This window comes from Rhinoderma darwinii, chromosome 3, assembly GCF_050947455.1.
Source record: "Rhinoderma darwinii isolate aRhiDar2 chromosome 3, aRhiDar2.hap1, whole genome shotgun sequence".
In the NCBI taxonomy this organism is placed as follows: Eukaryota; Metazoa; Chordata; class Amphibia; order Anura; family Rhinodermatidae; genus Rhinoderma; species Rhinoderma darwinii.
In genome coordinates this window covers 158,778,858-158,800,008 of record NC_134689.1, presented here as the reverse complement: position 1 = coordinate 158,800,008, position 21,151 = coordinate 158,778,858, and the positions used below count along the sequence as shown (strand labels likewise).

At 41.6% G+C, this 21,151-nt stretch overlaps 1 protein-coding gene across 3 annotated transcripts in view; it reads left to right on the top strand.

Moving 5' to 3' along the window:
• Positions 1-2,063: 2,063 nt before the first annotated feature.
• ZFC3H1 (zinc finger C3H1-type containing) overlaps positions 2,064-21,151 on the top strand; it is a 69,328-nt gene continuing 50,240 nt past the window's right edge. The window contains exons 1-10 of one of the 3 annotated variants that reach the window (XM_075856956.1): positions 2,064-2,580; positions 6,019-6,429; positions 7,241-7,296; positions 13,630-13,864; positions 13,958-14,202; positions 16,403-16,523; positions 16,993-17,072; positions 17,201-17,404; positions 17,577-17,735; positions 20,386-20,523. In XM_075856956.1, the coding sequence (XP_075713071.1) occupies positions 2,178-2,580; positions 6,019-6,429; positions 7,241-7,296; positions 13,630-13,864; positions 13,958-14,202; positions 16,403-16,523; positions 16,993-17,072; positions 17,201-17,404; positions 17,577-17,735; positions 20,386-20,523 (2,052 nt within the window). In that variant the 5' untranslated portion in view covers positions 2,064-2,177. The remainder of the gene's footprint in view (positions 2,581-6,018; positions 6,430-7,240; positions 7,297-13,629; positions 13,865-13,957; positions 14,203-16,402; positions 16,524-16,992; positions 17,073-17,200; positions 17,405-17,576; positions 17,736-20,385; positions 20,524-21,151) is intronic. The other 2 variants (XM_075856955.1, XM_075856957.1) reach the window with 2 other exon arrangements.

Genomic DNA, 21,151 nt, shown 5'->3' with positions numbered 1-21,151 from the left:
CCGTTTGGATGTTTGTAAACAGAAAAGCACGTGGTGCTTTTCTGTTTACATTCAGGAGTTTGACAGCTCTTGCGCGAATCACGCAGTTCGCACGGAAGTGCTTCCGTGCGGCATGCGTGGTTTTCACGCACCCATTGACTTCAATGGGTGCGTGAGTGCGCGAAAAACGCACGATTATAGAACATGTCGTGAGTTTTTTTCTGCGCACACGCGCTGAGCGCAATTCACGCATCGTCTAAACTGCCCCATTGACTAATATAGGTGCGTACGACATGCGTGCAAAGCACGCGCGTCGCACGCGCGTATATTACGTTCGTGTAAATGAGGCCTAAGTTTGTGTTGTGCCGACTATCATGCACAACTAAAGAAGGTGAGTGTGCTCCAAACCCTTTGTTCACACACTCTTCTGTCTATCTATCCCTTTTACCCTTTGATATCACCTTAGAGGAGCGCCTTGTCTCTCCTTATTTCCCACTCTACACATACGATATATTTTTTGGAATGCGCGATTATCCCACGTATAATTCCTGTATAGCCCTGGCCTTAAAGACCCATAGTTGAAATCAGTGTGCCGGACACTACTGCGTGCTGCTGTCAGACAGCGCAGTATGAAGTGGTGACAGATTCACTTCATTTGCACAGAATGTAAATCTTTTTAGATTGAAAAATGTATATTGTATTCAATGGTGGCCATTCCCTTCAAGGTCCTCATCACTAGCTCTAAGGTTTTGATATATTCCTTATTAACAATTCCCATCAGGTTTCCATTTTTGCTTTTTTAGGATGGATCCACACATTGCATACTCAGGCTGGGCTCACATGACCTATTTTCAGACGTAAACGAGGCGTATTATGCCTCGTTTTACGTCTGAAAATAAGGCTACAATACGTCGGCAAACATCTGCCCATTCATTTGAATGGGTTTGCCGACGTACTGTGCAGACAACCTGTCATTTACGCGTCGTCGTTTGACAGCTGTCAAACGACGACGCGTAAAATTACAGCCTCGTCAAAAGAAGTGCAGGACACTTCTTTCAGACGTAATTTGAGCCGTTCTTCATTGAAGTCAATGAAGCACAGCTCAAAATTTACGAGCGTCGAAGACGCCTCGCATAATGCGAGGAGGAGCTTTTAAGTCTGAAACGAGGCAGCTGTTTTCTCCTGAAAACAGTGTCATTTCAGATGTAAATGCCTGCTATCGTGTGCACATACCCTTATAGTTTTAACAAACCCCATTTACTAGTGTAAAAAATGCAAATTGTAGACATGCGTATTTTCAAATCTGCAGCGTGCCCGTTCTGTGTCGCTGAAATGTTGCAGATTTCATTCTTTGTAAAGGAATGAAAACCCACGGGTAACTGCACAAAACTCCACACTGAAATACATGTACCCTTCATTGCAGATTTTGGTACAGATTTTTAAAACGGTTCCACAACATAATATAAGGATCAAGTAACAGTTTTTCGGCACTGATTTTGATGTGGAAATCGCGTCGGAATCAGCGCCAAAAAACTGACAAAATCAACCATTGATTTCAATGGGAGGCAGCAGCATTTTTTTTCCGAGTGGCATTTGGCAGCTCGCGGGAAAAAAGCAGTATGTTCTTTCCGGCCACGGTTTCCTATTGAAATCAATGGGAGGCAGAAAAATCTGCGGCGCTCCTTCCTGAGTGTTTTTTTGCAGCGTTTTTTGCCCACGGTCCTTAAATTATATTCAATGGCCACGGGTGAAGGAGTTCTGATTAAGATTTTTTCTTCCTCCAAAAAACTCAGTGTGTGCCTGAAAAAAATCCACTGTGAACAGCACCTAACACAATGTGTGAACCTTGGCTGTCTGGGGAGAATAAACGCAGCAGACTGCACTATCGCCATAATGTGGATATGCACAACATTGCAATGTCTCTAGCTGGCTGTATTCCAGGCTATGGACCATTTTATAGGATCTGAGCTTCTCCGGTCACTAGCCTATGAATAATATTGTCTCGTTTCCTACAGCTTTCATTTCTCCAGGATGACGTACATGAACGGGGAATTCCGCCACTCCAGGCAGATTGACGGCGTGAAATGACGTAACGTGGGTGGAAAAAACCTCTCGCGAGAGCTCAGCAGGTCGAGCCTGGATCTCGCACTTTCCTGGTAGCAGCTGACTCTTCGTTGCGCTTCGGACCGCTGTGAGCCATGACTGAAGCGGCTCGCCGCTGCGCTTCTCCCAGAGAAGAGGGTGAGCTGGAGGATGGGGAGATCAGCGATGACAGCGTCAGACCCGAGAGCCCGAAACTCGTCCGCCGCCGACCTAGCAGTCGTGGACACCCGCACCAGTACCGAGCTCGTCCTTCACGGCCGCTGCCTCACGGCTATAGGCCTAAGGAGCAATACCGAATGCCTCCCCGAATTCCGCAGCACCCGCCATTAGGGGATATCGGCTCCAGGCCTTCCTTCTGGGAGCGCAGCCATGACACCCTGGGACGGTTCCGGTCCCGGGGAAGGGGGGGTCGCTTCTGGGAAAGAGAGTGGATGGACCGGGGTGTGAAGCCCGGTAGGCCGAGCAACTGCGGGTGGAGGGACCCTTCCCCCAGAAAACGTATCCTTTCTTATCGCATGCTGCCAGGGATCATGGTGGGTGGGCTAGACAGCATGGTGATCCTGAGGCCTACTGGATGATCGCATTACTGCTGACCACACTACTAAATGTACAAGTATTGCCTCACCCTGTACAGCTCCTCCAGCTCTTCCCTATGTCTAGACCGTAAAACTGGCTACATATGAGAGAAAAGTCACACAAATGAACGGGTCAGGCCAGCGCTCGCGTGTATTGGGGACTGCAATTTTAAAAAGACCCTGTCCGCTCCTATTTGCCTGTCAAACTGGTCCCAGCGTTTGGTATGTCTTGTAACACTATGTGCCCACATCCCTTCTGATTACTTTGTATTCCCTTGTTTGTCCAGATATACAGCTTTATTGGCATAAGCAAATGACTGCAGGTGCCACTAGGGCGGAACTGCAAGTGCCACTCGGGGCGTTCCGTTTACCCGCAAGGGCTCCTGTTCTCGCCATTTTAGCTTGCTCAACTCTGCCCCCTGCGCAGGATTGATGTCAGCACGCTATGGCAAGATGGAGGAGATGAGCAGGTGAAATGGTGATAATAGGAGTCCGTGCGGCGAAACGGACCGTCTGAGTGGCACTTGCAGAGTCATTTGCTTATGCCAATAAAGCCGTATATCTGGAGTAATACAAAGCAATCAGAAGGTATGTGGGTGCAAAGTCTGATGAGCTACCAAACGCTGGGACCGGTTTTAGAGGCAAATGGGAGCTGACGGGTGCACGATAACATGTCTAATCCTATGTTCCTGTGGGAGATGAGCCGGGGTCTGTCAGCAGATTATTCCCTTCTCATTTTAGAGGCTCTGTCACCACATTATAAGTGCCCTATCTCTCACATAAGGAGATCGGCCCTATAATGTAGGTGCCGGTAATGCTTTTTATTTAATAAAACAATCTATTTTCACCACTTTATTAGCGATTTTAGATTTGTGCTAATGAGTTGCTTAATGCCCAAGTGGGCGTGTTTTTACTTTAGACCAAGTGGGCATTGCACAGGGGAGTTTATGACGCTGACCAATCAGCGTCATACACTCCTCTCCATTCATTTACTCAGCGCATAGGGATCCTGGTAGATCCTTATGTGCTGTCTTATACTGACACATTGACAATACTGAAGTGTTTAGACAGTGAATAGACATTCCACGGGATGTCTATTCACAATCTCTGCACTTCGTTACTCCGTCTGTGTTTGTTACAGCAGAGGAAGCGTAATCTCGTGAGATTACGCGCTAAATGACAGGTTACAACGAGATCACGCTTCCTCTGCTGTAACTACCATAGAAACAGTAACGGAGTGCAGAGATTGTGAATAGACATCCCGTGGAATGTCTATTCACTGTCTAAACACTTCAGTATTGTTAATGTGTCAGTATAAGACAGCACATAAGGATCTACCAGGATCCCTATGCGCTGAGTAAATGAATGGAGAGGAGTGCATGATGCTGATTGGTCAGCGTCATAAACTCCCCTGTGCAACGCCCACTTGGTCTAAAGTAAAAACACGCCCACTTGGGCATTAAGCAACTCATTAGCATAAATCTAAAATCGCTAATAACGTGGTAAAAATAGATCGTTTTATTAAATAGCATTGCTGTCACCTACATTATAGCGCCGATCTCCTTATGTAGGAAATAGGACACTTATAATGTGGTGACAGTCTCTTTAAATAAACCTACACAGGCAGCTGAGAGAACATTTAGGGCATGTTCACACAGTTTTTTTGACGCGGAAACCGCAATGCAAAACTTGTCAAAAACGGCCCTAAAATGACTCCCATTGATTTCAATGGGAGGTGGGGGCGGTTTTCTCCCGCGAGCGGTAAAACCGCCTCGCGGGAGAAAGAAGGGACATGCCCTATCTTCGAGCGTTTACGCCTCTGATCTCCCATTGACTTCAATGGGAGTCAGAGAAAGCGTATTTCGTGGCGTTTTATGCCCGCGGCGCTCAATGGTTGGGGGTGAAAATCGGCGTGCAGGGAGAGGAATATCTGCCTCAAACTTCCAAACGGAGAATTTTGAGGCAGATTTTCCGCCTGCAAAAAACTCAGTGTGAACCCAGCCTTATGGTGTTGGTGCACATAGCTGCTTGGACCCCATTACTGCACGTAATGGGGTCCAAGAGTATGTTATTTTCATGTGATCGCAAAATGCCTGACGGTATTTGTTCAGTCATCGCTTGGCTTTCCCTGGGGCCACACATCAGGCCCACGAGGACTGCCATTGGGGCATCTCTTAGGGTAAGGCCACACTGCGGTCACGGTGCGTTTATGTTGCGTTTTTAAACTGCAGCAAGTCATTTTTCAATAGAAGTCAATGGTGAAATGTTTATGGACAGACGGCTGCTATTATATTACAATGTGTGTTTTGTGCAGTTAACTGCATCTTCATAATGTCCGACCGCATGCAGTTAATGACCGCGCTGCCAAAGTGGTTGCTGAACAACTTTCGTTTTTGCTACCAGTTCTGCAATGCCTTGTAATGAACTATATACAGGAAGCACCTAACAAACTTCAACACGGGTGAAAACTATGTCCATCAATTATTTCCTTCAAAAACGCAACAGAACTGCAGCATTACAGAGACAAAAAAAACGCATGCAGTTTTCAATCGCAACAAAACTGCATCGACGAAGCACTGTGTGGCCTTACCCTTATGTGCACTCACAAACTCCACCTTGGTAGGGTACTGTTTAGTGGAATAAAAGACAACCCTTTTTGCTCTGATGAAACATTTAGCTTAGAAAATAGGGACTGGCAGACATCCTGTGGATGATCGATGGCTCCCATACCCATGTATCTTGTGGCTTTGTATTACAGTTTATTCAGAAGAGCGCGTTCCGCGTCTGTGTGCTGTCCGTTACAATAACGTCCCATTCAAGTCAATAGGTCTGTTTGGACATGTTATTGTTTTCACGCAGCGAGTGACCGTTGCGTGAAACTCACTGCATGTTCTATTTTGGTCTGTTTTTGCGGACCTTGTCGCCCATTGAGATTTATGGGTGCGTGAAAAACATGCATAGCACATGGACGACGTGTTCTGTCTGTTTTACGCATCAGTTGCTATAAGAAATGCAGAGAAGTGGAGGGGAAAAAAAAAGGGCTTGCAGAGGAGAATCACGGACGTGAAAAACTGATGCCATACGCAAAGCACGCTGGTGTGGAACAGATGGCACATGGACATGAAATGCAGGAAATACGGTCTGTTTTTTGGGCAAGCAAATAGGACACGCTGGTGTTTATGTAGCCTTAATGGGACAGTCTGTCTATGGGTACTTTTAGTTCGGCATACAAGGATGTTTTTACTGCTAAACCAATACACTACAATTACTTCACTGTGTTTATTTGGTAACGGATTTGTATGTTTTGTATTGCCCCCTGCAATCGTTTTTCATAGTTATGATTTTTAAGCATGCTCTTCAGTTAAAGGAAGATCTCCACCAAGGAAATTTACTCATATATCAAAAAATGAGAACTGTGAAGAAACCTTTGAGGAACTGCTCCTAAAATATAAGCAGATCAAACTTGAACTTGAATCGATAAACAAGGATGAGAAACTAGCTCTCAAAGAAGATTATGTTAAAGGAGTAGTAAGTGTTGTGGAAAAAACTGCAGCGCCCCCTGCTCCAGAAGAAAAAACTATTGTGGATGAAGTAACCCCTGTGGTAGAAGAGAAACCACCAGTCAAGACATTTCAGGCGTTTGAGATTAAACCTCTTAGGCAAAAGTTAAAACCAATCCCTGAACAAAAGAAACCAAGCGCCTTGGAAGAAACCAAGCCAAATGAAAGTACACCTGAGGGAGATACTCTGCTAAATACTGTATGTTTAATGGGTATGTCCACCTTTTATAATTATTATTATTATTTAGCATTTATTGTTGCTCCAATGCGTCTAAAATAAAGAAGCAACTTATCAAATAGTTTTGATTAAAAATATCCTGCTGTTTTCGTGTTTACAGCTCTTATGCACACCTATGCATCTCCATGGTAACAGACTACAAACAAACCCTCTGTAGTCTGAAACTGCAGTTACAGTTATTCTCCCTTACATCATTCATTTTAACACACATTTCATAGGATAGCAAGAAGTAAGGGATAGATAGAACGGGGAATCTTTGCAGGATCAGTCTAACGAGTTTTTATGGTTACAAACCGTGAGCAAAGCCACTGTTACCAGAGAGCAGTGCATTGTGGAAGCTCAAGTAAGTTAGATGTAACGGGACAGCTTAGCTTTAGCTGTGTGACGAGATATATAGATAAGCCAGTGGGCAACCAACCGAAGTAGCTTTGATTTATGAATATAAGAGCAACGTGAAATGGATCATAGACCTTCGAATACTTGTGTAGTTACGCAACATCTGTTCTATCTTCGAATAACTTATATTGTGCGCTATCTCTGGAAGAAAGCAGCCATGTTTTTCTAAACCTGTATGAACATTTAGAATCTGCAGGTTTTGTTACATCTTTGCAAAGAAAAATTAGAGATCTATTGAACTTGTCAGTTAATATATGTTCAACCCAAAACTAAATGAGAAACGTAGCGCGCTGCCCTATTTGGGACAAAGCCCTAGGTTAATATATTTATACAAAATTTTATTGCTATGAAATCTGCAAAAACCTCTAAATGCTTTGTTTTTTTTCCAGAACCTGATCAGATTGAGCAGACCATTCCTTCTGAAAACAACGCTGCAGATTTAGTTGTAAGTAAATTTTTTTTTTCTTTGGTGTAAGGCTGTGTTCACATCACCGTTGCCCTTCCATTGAGGGGTTAGATTAGAGGGTTAACCCCCTCAACGGAAAGGCAAATGGAAACCTAAGCTTCCGTTTGCATCACCATTGATATCAATGGTGACGGAAACGTTGCTAAAGGTTTCCATTTGTCACCGTTGTGACAGGGTTCCATCGTTTTTGACTGAATCAATAGTGCAGTCGACTGCGGTATTGATTCCGTCAAAACAACGGAACCCTGTAAACGGTGACCAACGGTAACCATTAGCGTTTCCGTCACCATTGATATCAATGGTGATGCAAACGGAAGCTTAGGTTTCAGTTTCCCTTTCCGTTGATGGGTTAACCCGACGGAAACCTCTGACTGAACCCCTCAACAGAAGGGCAACGTTGATGTGAACAGGCCCTTAGTTGGGGAACCAGTTTTGCAATATTGAAATTGAATTGTAAGATTGGGGTTTTAATAATGAAACTGCTACGTTGTGTTAGTCGTTAATTTCTCTGTACAGCAGTATTTTTATATAGTATGTCAGTTTTCTATCTATACCAATTAGCTCTATACTTGTAGCGACCTTCTGAAGACTTTTACATTAACCCATGTTGTGCCATTAAATTTAGGTTCAGCTACCTCTGCCTCCTTTTACTAAGCACAAAGGATAGGCAGGGTTTCAAATAACTTAGACTTCACATCAATCACGATTTTCAATTGAGTGCCACTATTTTATTAAGCCTATTATTAAAAGTTCTATTTTATTTTCCACTTTTGCTTCAGTGATGGGATTTTCATTCAAGTGGATACTAACTTACCTACTTCATTCAATGATGGCTAGTTGGGGAACCGGTTTTGCGGTATTGAAATTGAACTGTAAGATTGGGCTTTTAACAATGAAACTTATTTTGCCATTGCAAAGAGTATACCTAGTGCAACCCCCAAAAAAGGTGTAATGACTATAAATTGTTTGTAGTTTCAAATTTTAATTTCCAGCTCTTCTGGGTAGGTCGAGTGCCTTGCTGAGGGATCTTGAAAATGTAACATTTATATAAGGTTTGTGTAGAGCTATAGATAGATATATTGTTACAGGTAAGGACTTGGATAATATTAAGTAGTGTGTCTAGCAGAGGGTGAGTGGTTGTCAATAAAATATAAACAAAGTACGTGTCCAGATTCTTTACTCTGGGTAGAAAAAAGATTCTGAGGCGGTGTATCATTGTAATGGCCGAAAAGCAATTCTGTATATTTCACTTTCTTTTAGTCACATAGCAAACATGATAGACAAAATTCCAATTTTCCTGAAGAAAAAACAAACAAACCGGTTTTCTTGCTGTTTAACCCCTTCCCGACATGCGCCGTACATGTACGGCGCTGTCGGGAGGTGCTTCCCGCAAAGCGCCGTACATGTACGGCGCAGTGATTGTGCGGGCTCAGAAGCAGAGCCGGCACCATCACCGCGGGGTGACAGCTGTATTATACAGCTGGCACCCTCCTGTAACTGCCAGGACCGGAGCTATTCTCCGATCCGGCAGATTAACCCCTCAGATGCTGCGCTCAATAGAGCGCAGCATCTGATAGGTTTTCACCCGATCGGCAACCCAGTGATGCAATCGCTGGGTTGCTGTGGCAATCGGACGCCAGAAAATGGCGTCCGAGTCTGCCTTGTACGGGAGCCCATGAGGACCCGCCTTCGGCGTGTCCTCATAGGCTTGCTGTCAGTGAATAACTGACAGCGCTAATACACTGCACTACGTCTGTAGTGCAGTGTATTAGAGTAGCGATCGGGGCATCAGGCCCTCATGTCCCCTAGTGGGACAAGTAAGAAAAGTAAAAAAAAGTTAATAAAAATGTGGTAAAACAATAAAAACACACACATTTCAAATAAAAATAAAGCTAAACTGACTTTTTTCCCATAGTTAGTCTTTTATTATGGGAAAAACCGTAAAAATTAAAACTATACATAATTGGTATCGCCGCGTCCGTAACGACCCAAACTACAAAACTATTATGTAATTTATCCCGCACGGTGAACGCCGTAAAAAAAAAACATGAAAAACAACGCCAGAATCTTTGTTTTTAGGTCACATCTCCTTCCAAAAAATGCTATAAAAAGTGATCAAAAAGTCACATTTACTCCAAAATAGTACTAATAAAAACGGCAATCCGTCCCGCAAAAAATAATCCCTGACACCGTTTAGTGCACGCAAAAATAAAAAAGTTATGGGTCTTAGAATATGGCGACACAGAAAACAAATGATTTTATAAAAAGTGATTTTATTTTGCAAAAGCCGCAATACATAAAAAAAACCTATATAAATTTGGTATCGCCGTAATCGTATCGACCCGCAGAATAAAGCAAACATGTAATTTAGGGCGCACTGTGGATGCCGATAAAAAAACCAATAAAAAACTATTCCAGAATTGATTGTTTTTGGTAATTTCCTTTACCAAAAAATGAAATAAAAAGTGATCAAAAAGTCGTATGTGTTCTAAAATGATACCAATAAAATCTACAGCCCGTCTCGCAAAAAACAAGCCCGCACACCGCTCAATCAACTGAAAAACAAAAAAGTTACGGCACTAGTAATGCGGTGATGAAAAACATCTCAATGCGCAGGCCGGAGGGTAACATTCCTTCAGTTTCAGGGCCCGAGTATTGAGGAACTAGGAAAGGGAAGGGACACAGAACATCCGCTGGAAGCGAGGGCGCCCGTATTATACCAGCGCAAAACTTTCCCAGTAATATTTCCCAAACTAGGAAGGAGAAAAAGTCCCCAAAAGGTGCAGAGCGTTACAAAAGGGGGATAAGAAAGAAAACCGTTTATCAGTGCGACACCGGCCTGTGCATAATGGATCGCTTCACAGCGTAACACACATCTATGGATAATTGTATTATTTACCCCATGATTATACCCTCTTATTATGCCCTGATGTACTCCGCACAGATTACATATACCCCTGATGTACTCCGCACAGATTACATATACTCTGATGTACTCTGCACAGATTACATATGCCACCACATTATAAACTGAAATACCAGCAAAACCCCAAACAGAACTATTACCAAGCAAAATCCATGCTCAAAATGGCGGTCTATTTCTTCTTAGCCCTACAGTGTGCCCAAACGGCAATTTATGTTCACAAGTAAGGCATTACCATACCCGGGAGAACCCGCTTAACAATTTATGGGGTAAGATTCTCTAGGGGCACAACATATTGTGCGATGAATAGGCAGATCAGTGGAGAAATTGCAATTTTCACTTTGCACCATCCACTGCGTATTCATTTCTGAAAAACACCTGTGATGTCTAAATTCTCACTACACCCCTTGATAAATGCCTTTAGGGGTGTAGTTTCTAAAACGGGGTCACTTTTGTTTGGTACATCAGGGGTTTTGCAAATGCAACATGGCGTCCGCAAACCATTCCAGCATAATCTACGCTCCAAAAGATAAATACCGCTCCTTTTCTTCTGAATGCTCCCATATATGTAAACAGCTGATTCTAACCACATATGGGGTGTTACCGTACTCGGGAGAAATTACTTTACAAATGTTGGGGTGCTTTTTCTTCTCTATTCCTTGTAAAAATGAAAAATGTTGATCTAAAACTACATCTTGTTGGAAAAAAAAAATATTTTTCATTTTCATAGCTTAATTCTAATTAATTCAGCAAAAAACCTTTGGGATCAAAATTTTCACTATAACCCTAGATAATTCCTCAGGGGGTGCAGTTTCCCAAATGGAGTCACTTTTGGGGTGTTTCCACTGTACTAGTACTACAGGGGCTCAGCAAATGTGACATGGCGCCCAGACACTATCCAAAATCCAAATGGTGCTAGTTCCATTCTGAGCCCTACCGTGTGTCCAAACAGCCGTTTATGACCACATGTGGGGTATTGTTTTACTCGGGAGAAGTTGCTTTACTAATTTTACGGTGATTTTTCTCCTTCAGTCCTTGTGGAAATGAAAAAAAAATACCTAAACCTACATTTTATTTGAAAAAAATGTAGATTTTCATTTTTACGGCCTACTTCCAATAAGTTCTGTAAAACACCTGTGCGGTCAAACTGCTCACTATACTCCTAGATAATTTCCTCATGGGGAGTAGTTTCCAAAATGGGGTCACTTGTTGGGGGTTTCCACTGTTTTATCCCCTCAGGAGCTTTGCAAATGCGACATGGCCTCCGCAAACCATTTCTGCTAAATTTGAGTTCCAAAAGCCAAATGGCGCTCTTTCCCTTCTCAGCCTCGCCGTGTCTCCAAACAGCCGTTTATTACTACATGTGGGGTATTGTTTTACTCGGGAGAAATTTCTTTACAAATTTTATAGTGCTTTTTCTCCTTCAGTCCTTGTGGAAATGAAAAAAAATTAGCTAAACCTACATTTTTTTTGAAAAAATGTAGATTTTTCATTTTCACAGCCTAATTCCAAAAATTTCTGCAAAAAACCTGTGGGGTCAAAATGCTCACTATACCCCTAGATAATTTCCTCAAGGGGTATAGTTTCCAAAATGGGGTCACTTGTTGGGGGTTTCCACTGTTTTGTCCCCTCGGGGGCTTTGCAAATGCGACATGGCCTCCGCAAACCATTCCTGCAAAATTTGAGCTCCAAGAGCCAAATGGCGCTCTTTCCCTGCTAGCCCTGCCGTGTGTCCAAACAACCGTTTATTACCACATGTGGGGTATTTTTTTACTCGGGAGAAATTTCTTTACAAATTTTATGGTGCTTTTTCTCCTTTAGTCCTTGTGGAAATGAAAAAAAATTAGCTAAACCTACATTTTATTTGAACAAAAATGTAGATTTTCATTTTCATGGCCTAGTTCCAAAACTTTTTGCAAAAAAACTGGCCGGTCAAAATGCTTGCTACACCCCTAGATAAATTCCTCGAGGGGTATAGTTTCCAAAATGGGGTCACTTGTTGGGGGTTTCCACTGTTTTGTCCCCTAGGGGGCTTTGCAAATGCGACATGGCCTCCGCAAACCATTCCTGCTAAATTTGAGCTCCAAGAGCCAAATGGCGCTCTTTCCATTCTAAGCCCTGCCGTGTGTCTAAATAACCGTTTATTACCACATGTGGGGTATTGTTTTACTCGGGAGAAATTGCTCTACAAATGTTGTGGTGCTTTTTCTACTTTAGTTCTTTTGGAAATGAAAAAAAATTAGCTAAACCTACATTTTATTTGAAAAAATTTAGATTTTCATTTTCATGGCCTAGTTCCAAAAATTTTTGCAAAAAAACTGGCCTGTCAAAATGCTTGCTACACCCCTAGATAAATTCCTCGAGGGGTGTAGTTTCCCAAATGGGGTCACTTTTGGGGGGTTTCCACTGTTTTAGTTCCACAAGACCTGTTCAAAGCTGACATGGTGCCTAAAATATATTCTAATAAAAAGGAGACCCAAAATCCACTAGGTGCTCCTTTGCTTCTGAGGCCGGTGCTTCAGTCCAGTAGCGCACTAAAGCCACATGTGGGATATTTCCTAAAACTGCAGAACCTGGGCAATAAATATTGAGTTGCATTTCTTGGGTAAAACCTTCTGTGGTACAAAAAAAAATGGATTCAAAATGAATTTCTGGAAAAAAATAATGAACTTTGTAAATTTCACCTCTACATTGCCTTAATTCCTGTGCAATGTCTAAAGGGTTAAGAAACTTTCTAAATGCTGTTTTGAATACTTTGAGGGGTGCAGTTTTTAAAATGGGGTGACTTATTGGGGGTTTCTAATATCTAAGGACCTCAAAGCCACTTCACAACTGAACTGGCCCCTGTAAAAATAGCATTTTGAAATTTTCTTGAAAATGTGAGAAATTGCTGCTAAAGTTCTAAGCCTTGTAACGTCCTAGAAAAATAAAATGATGTTCAAAAAACGATGCCAATCTAAAGTAGACATATGGGGGATGTTAGTTAGCAACATTTTTGTGTGGTATAACTGCCTGTCTTACAAGCAGATACATTTAAATTGAGAAAAATGCGAATTTTTGCAATTTTTCGCTAAATTTTGGTGTTTTTCACAATTAAATACTGAATGTATCGGGCAAATTTTGCCAGTAACATAAAGTCCAATGTGTCACGAGAAAACAATCTCAGAATCACTTGGATAGGTAAAAGCATTCCGGAGTTATTACCATATAAAGTGAAACATGTCAGATTTGAAAAATGAGGCTCTGTCAGGAAGGTCAAAAGCGGCCAAAGAGGGAAGGGGTTAACTATTGGCGTTGAGTTCATTCTGCTAGAATGTTTTTTTTAAAAAATGTAAACGGTTTGTGACCAACATGCTTTCTTTGTAAACAAATGTTTCAATCCATTCCAGATACCTGTCGTAGAGGAAGAGGAATTGTCAGAACTCCACTTACGGCTATTGGCTTTGCAATCTGCAAGTAAAAAATGGCAGCAGAAAGAACAATTGGTAATGAAAGAAAGCAAGGAGAAACTGTCCAAGGGCAGGGTAGAGCCTCAGAAAGATGGGGTAAAGCCGGAACCTCAGAAGGAAAAGAGCAATACAAACTCTGTTTTGCCGCGCAAAGTCAGTATTGCTGCTAACGCAGGTAAGACAACAAACTACACAACTACGAGGGTCAGGTGTGGGATTTCCACTAGGCTTTTAATGGTGTGTCTGATATGTGCATTGTTTCTGGAAGGCAAATGTTCTCTCCTTCCAGCTAAGCAAGCACGAAGAAGGCAGCAGACAAAAGCTTGGAAAAAACTGCAACAACAGAAAGCTGAAGAAAAACGTAAAGAGGACGACGAGAAAAAGAAACAAGCTGAGGAGGAGGAGAGAAGAAAACGAGAAGAAGAAATCCGAAAGATTAGAGATCTCTCAAATCAAGAAGAGCAGTACAATAGATTTATGAAGCTTGTAGGGGATAAGAGTAAACGCAGCAAGGTGCGCTTCGTATGATACATGTTACAAAGACTGGGCAGTATAACCTGTTAAAACATAGTCAAGCGCTTCTACAGGTCTAACCTGTTTAACCCGAGCTTCACATTTACAAGCTAAAATTTTGTCTTTAGATATTAACAAAAATAGGCTGCACAGCTGCAACGCACAAGACCTAACCCTGCCACATCCTTGTTGCACCCCTTTTTAAAGACACAATTCAAAATGGGCTTGGGCAGGCATGAACACATTTTTTTCATATCTAAGAGCCAGCAAAAGGTATTCCCGCCTGAGATATTATGGCATAACCCGTGTACATGCCGTTAAATGTCTAATAGGTGGAGGGCCCAGCTTGGAGACGTCCATCTAACTGGAGCATTACCCTAAGGCTAGATTCACAGGATGGTGGGGAATCTCTGACATGAAAAACTTGAGATTCTTCACGTCCGAGGTGCCCCCGTGCGTGTTCCGTTTTCACGGATCCCCATAGACCTGAGTCTATGGAGGGTTCCGTGAAAACAGAACAAAATAGGGCATGTTCTAATTTTCAACGGACCCTTCACAGGCTCCGTTGAAACAATGGCCGTGTAAACGGCCCCATTGAAATAAATGCGTCTGTTTGATGGCTGTTGTTTTTAACGGTCGTCACACAAACATAAAATACTTTCGTGTGAATCTGACCTTACGCTGGTTACCTGATGTGGCTGCTCATGTGCGCAACTCTCCAAGTCTATAGGAATTTTGCAAAGAGATGAGCGTGCTTGGTTTTCTGTACCTGTGACCCCCAGGCACATGCATGGCTACCTTTTCATTTGGTCTGTGACTGGATGCAGCCACCTCGACTAGTAGACTGGCATCGGGGTATCCCCCGCCCCCCCCCCCCCAAGTGGCTGGTACCCAAACCTGTCAGATATTTAAGTGTTTAGTGTATGTGCTCCTGTCCCGCAAAAAAACACTTGAATTGTATCCAAAGGGAAAAGGGATGTTAACCAGTTCAGGACCGGGCTATTTTGAGCCTTCAGGACCAGACACCGTTTAGCCATTTTTAGCACGTGTTAGTTAAATGGCTATAACTTTTTTATTTGTTGGGCTAACGACGTGATTTTTGCGACGTTTTTTCCGTAGACAATGCAGGTTTCATTTTTTATCGTTTTTATACGCACCTTTTTTGCTATTTTAGAATTTTTATTCATAAAGTTTGAAAATAATAGTAAAAAAATAAGCTTTTTTACGTTTCAGCTATTTTTTTTGGCTAATAACATAGTTTTACCCTAAAATAGACCTTTTATTTGTGATCGTCATTGTCTACCGTAAATTTTAATTTATTACATGTCTATATTAGGGTAATTGGGTCAGCGCTAGCGTTACAACAATGATTGGCGGGGGGAACGTTTTTTTTTTGGGGGTGGGTATTTTATGTGTATTTATTATTACATTTTTTTTGCACTTTACTTTATTATTTTTTTATTACTATGGTCTGTTCCCCAAAGGTCAAAAAAGACCTTTGGGGAACTTTATATATATTTTTTCTTTCTTTTACACCATCTTTTTCCACACTGACTGAGCTGCACAGCTGCCCCAGTTACAGGGGAAATCAGCCCTCTCATAGTGACGATTGTCACTAATAGGGCTGTGCTGGGTCTAGTAAGACAGTCTGTCACTAACGGCACCCGGCGATCATGTGACCAGTCACATGATCACCGGGAGGAATAGAGACAGCGCCGCTGCTGTCTCTATTCCTATACACAGCGTTCATTGAACGCTGTGTAAGAAGACATCGGAGAAGACAGAAGCAGCGAAAGCTGCTTCTGTCTTCTCCTCCGGGTCCCCGGCAGTCACTGACAGCCGGAGACCCGACATTCAGCTGCCCGATCGCGCGGGCAGCAAGTTAAAACCCGAGCCGTAAAAAGTCTATGGCTCGGGTTTTAAGGACCCTGACCGCAGGCCGTAAATATACAGCCAGCGGTCGGGAACCAGTTAATTAATCTAATTGATCTCTTCTGTTAGACCCAACCTGAATAGTGTTAAAAACAAATGCCCCCCCAAAATTAAAGGGAGTCTGTGAATAGACTTCACGCTATCAATCGTCTGACACTGCTAGGTAATTGTCAGGTAACCGATAAGGGACATACCTGTGTGGCTGCCGGTAGTTTCACTATTAACAGGACTTTGTCAACTACTTATTGTGTATCCTACTTTTCTCCAGTCTTATGATGCAGAGCAAAAACGAGCTGAAAAGCAGAGCTTGGAAAACTCTGGTGGTATTTACCAGTATGATAACTATGAGGAGGTTGCAATGGACACAGATAGTGAAACAAATTCTCCAGGTAATTTCACCAGCCTACATGTGGTTTCTGATCAATTTCAAAAAGCGTATAGCATTAAATGTTTGATACCCCATCATGCTTATCGTTTTAGGGTAAGGCCACATGTTGCGGTACATTTTTTTTACCACCAATCGGCACAAGTTTTGCAGGTGAAACTGCTGTGTACCTGCAAAAAAATGCTTGAACATAAACAAAGATTCAAGCAAGCACTAATGTGTGGTAAAAAAATACATGCCAGCGTGGTTTAGGGCCGCACATTTGATAGGTGTGGCCTTATCCCGACATTGTCATTTTCTGGACTCTTGGGTGTTGTATGTTCTTCAACAACTTACCAATATTGATGATTTCTCATTTTTAGCTAATGTGAAGCTTTAAATAAACATGTTCCGTATATTCTAAAGATTGGGGCATAAACGTTTGTGTAAAATCTATATTCTATTCCTATTTTGTATATTTATCTTCTGCCTAGGAGCTTCCCCATCTAGATCACCTTATTTTCCTGGAAGTACAGTAGGATGTGTAACTGAGAAATTCCCTTCAGAAAGTCGGGTACGTTTTTTTTTTTTTTTTTTTTCCTTGTGATTTTTAGCGCTAATTCTCAATGCTAGAACATATTGATATGCTCCATAGTTTCAGTAAACATGTTTTATGTAAACAGTCATATGTTTATTTTGCAGCCTTCCCGTTGTGAGGGTTCACTGTATGACCCAGTCATTTCAAAGAGTTCTCCAGATGTGCAACTACCGCTTCCCCCACTTCCACCTGAGGAACCGGAGCAGCCGCCTAAACCGCCATTTGCAGATGAAGAGGAGGAAGAGGAAATGCTACTGCGCGAGGAGCTTCTAAAGTCTTTGGCGTGCAAAAGGGCTAACCGAGTAGAGGTATAATTGAATTCTTTATGATTATTGTGCTCAATTATTAACCTAGAAAATGAGAGCAAAATATGAGGATGACCCAACAGTACAAAGCCTTTTCTTAAGATGGTTTCGTCCTTAAAAAAAAAAAATTACACTGGTAGTAAATTCTATTTTTATATGTTTATTTTGTTTGTAGGAACAAACCAGTAACAGTCCACCTCCATCACCACCTCTCACCAATATCATGCCTGTACAAAGAATTATACTGACGTCAGCGATTGCTAATTCTACCACACATCGCAAAACAACCACTCAGATAGTAAGAGTTCTGAGACCAATCAGGCGTGTAATAAAGGTATGCATTTCTCTACCAGCTAGCTGTATTCATTTACATAGTCTAGGATGTGGACACCTGTCTGCAACTGAAGTGAATGTAAAGTGCTTTATTTATGAATAATATGCTAGATGTCTGAATAGGAAGATGGAAAGAAATTTCCTTCAGGTGCTCATTTCATCACATGACCATATTCCCAATGGATTTAGTGTTGCATCGGGTCCAGAATAAGAACTTCTTTTTTCTACTAGCGCACAATATATTTGGGTGCATGAATAATTATGTAGCACTGGAAAGTATGTTGAGGTATTGCAGCATCTTGTTTATATGCATGTTCATGTGGCTGTAAAACTTAAAGGTCTTAGCTACTGGGCCTAATCTCCAATATACATGCTGCTGTCATGTTATATCTGATCAGTATTGAGTGTGTGTGTATGTATGTATGTATATATATATATATATATATATATATATATATATATATATATATATATATTATTGATAAAGAAAATCTCCGGGCATCAATAGTATTATAAATGTTGATGTTGGATAGCCAGTCCCAATTCCTTGATGCTGAGTGCTTATCTGATACCTGAAGCATTTAGATTGACAACACCACCTAAATTATCCTTCACAATAACTGAAAGCCTTCTTTACCATGAGAACTAAATGTAACGTTATGCATCTGGGGACAAATAATCTGCAGGCACCATATGTCCTAGGGGGAGATACACTGGGGGAGTCACTTGTTGAGAAGGATCTGGGTGTACGTGTAGAGCATAGACTAAATAACTGCATGTAATGTCAATTGGCTGCTTCTAAAGTCAGCAGGATAATGTATAAAAAGAGGCATGGATTTGCGGGACAGGGATATGATATATTACCACTGTACAAAGCATTAGTGCGGCCTCATCTAGAATATGAAGTTCAGTTCTGGGCTCCAGTTCATAGAATGGATGACCTAGGGATGGAAAAAATACGAAGAAGAGCAACTAAACTGATAAGGGGCATGGAGAATCTAGTTATGGGGAAAAATTAAAAAAAATAATGTTTATTTTACCCATTCCAAAAAATATGGTGAAATCCTGTTCCATGTAAAATCCCTTCAAAAGGCAAGGACTCACACCCTCTGTCTAGAGAAAAAAAACTTTCAATCTCCAGAGGGGCCTTCTTTACTGTGAGAATGGTGAATCTATGGAATAGTCTACCGCAGGAGCTGTCACAGCAGGGACAGTAGATGGCTTTAAAAAAGTCTTAGATAATTTCCTAGAACGAAAAAATATCCGCTCCTATGTCAATGTGTAGAATTCTTGTTTAAAAGGTGATCCAGTCTCATAACGCTTTGAACCAGGAGGGAATTTTTTCTTTTTTTAGGGCAGACTGGATTATGCCTCGTCTTTTTTTAACCTTCCTTTGGATTAATAGGGGTGAAGCAAAGTTCTATAGTTTCTCCCATCCCTTTCCTTTCTGCCATCTCTTGGTTGAACTTGATGGAGATATATCTTTTTTTCAACCATAGTAACTATGAACCAGAACTCGAGCCATCCATGTATTACATGGATGGCCATTCATCTGAATGGCCACCATATATAACACTACATTTCCCCTGCATCGGCTGTCAAAGGGGATGTGTCTAAGGGTGGATTCACATATATCAGTTGGGTCCGGCCAGTATTACCCAAGCCGGACATAACTGATTTATATTTTTATGCAGGTCCGCAGTCTATAGTCGGGCAGGAAAGTGCTGCATTCAATGGCGAATTTAGACATTCGGTGTTAAAGCAGAAGCAACTCATGCCAGAAATGATCCCAAAGGGAACCATTGAATCAGTTATGGCATCCATTTCCATCTGCCGTTTCTGTCGGAGAAACGCCAGGTCGGAGGAAAATTATGCCGGATCGCCGGACATATAGGAACAGGGCCTGACTTGGCCGCAGCTTACCTTGGCAAAATCTGCTTTTTGTTGGGGTAGTTGGGAGCTCGACCTGTAATCAGTTGATCATCATGGCATCTCCCATATGAAAGGAGCGGTCTGTGGTGATACAACCCGGTTAAGACAATCCTATTTTCTCAGTCAGATCGGTTACAGCGAATGATGCGAATGACACCCCTACATTGTATACCCTATAAATGTAAATAGTGCTACTAATAGCAGAATGCCTCCACATTGGGGCCACATAGTACCTATAAAGTAGTGTCATCTTTCAGCTATTTCTGCTGAAATCAAGAAGTTAAGGCCAAATAGTAGTGCCTGTGCAGTTATAATATAAACCCATTTGGCCCATAGTATTGAGCCTGTAACACAAAATTGCCCATAATAGTATGCCGATCACAAAGCAATGTATTTACCGTTGCATCAATTCCCATTTTAAAGTACCAGCCAGTACTTTAAAAAGTCGTGGCAATCTGTTAAGGTATGCGGGTCAAACCAGTTTCTTCCAACCCTACATCCTCATCGATAGTCATGAGACCTAAACATGTCCTCACTCATTTTGAACTTCATGAAAGCTGAGGTGTACTCTGTCAGATTTCTATAAAGAAAGAAAATCACGTTGCACTTTGAGCTTCTAATAGTACCTTTCAACAAGGTACTATATGAATATTTAACTTAATTGTATAATACACTTATGATATATATATATATATATCTTTTTATTTTTTTCTCAAAAGCTTCCAAAGCACAAATCAGTTGTTGTTACTCTGAATGCATCTGATGACAGCGAATCTGATGCAGAGCCAGCTAGTCCACTAGTTGGTGTTTTTGGAGGACTGGAGTCTATGATCAAAGAAGCCAGAAGATCTGCTGAAGTAAGAAATCATTAAAAATATATATGTGAACACCCCTCTCGATTATTGACTTCAGGAGTTTCATCCACAGTGAATAAAATCGAACACACAGCCATGAAGTGTCCATGACAAACAAACATTTAGTAGTAGTTGAAGTATGGTTCATAGTAAAGACTCCTGCATACTCAGTGTGTTTCACTGGATGAATACCAATGGGAATTTTTTGGGTTAGAGCCTAACCTTTAATGTGAGATTTATTTCACTTTTTAGCAATTTAAGATAGTGATACAATTGTATCCATAAAGTTCGTTCACTAGCGCTTGCGCACTTTACATTGACATATGTAATAAGTTCAGATAGGACAAGGATGAGATTTAAATGGTTAATACCATCACACTCTAGTATTTATATTTTATTTTAGAATTTTCCTGGTTTTTATTTATTTTTATATTTTTTCCAAAAATATTATGTTTAAATATTTTAGTTCCAAGTTGGGACCGGTGCCCTCCTTGTCACCAGGTGTGTGCCAGGAACTGAAGCAACATGAGCAGCTGCTCTAGGAGTTCCTCTATATGAATCTCTTGTATTTCAGCTACTGCTGCTATAGAGATCTCTGTGCAGCTCTCTTATTAGCAGATCAGCTGCTTTA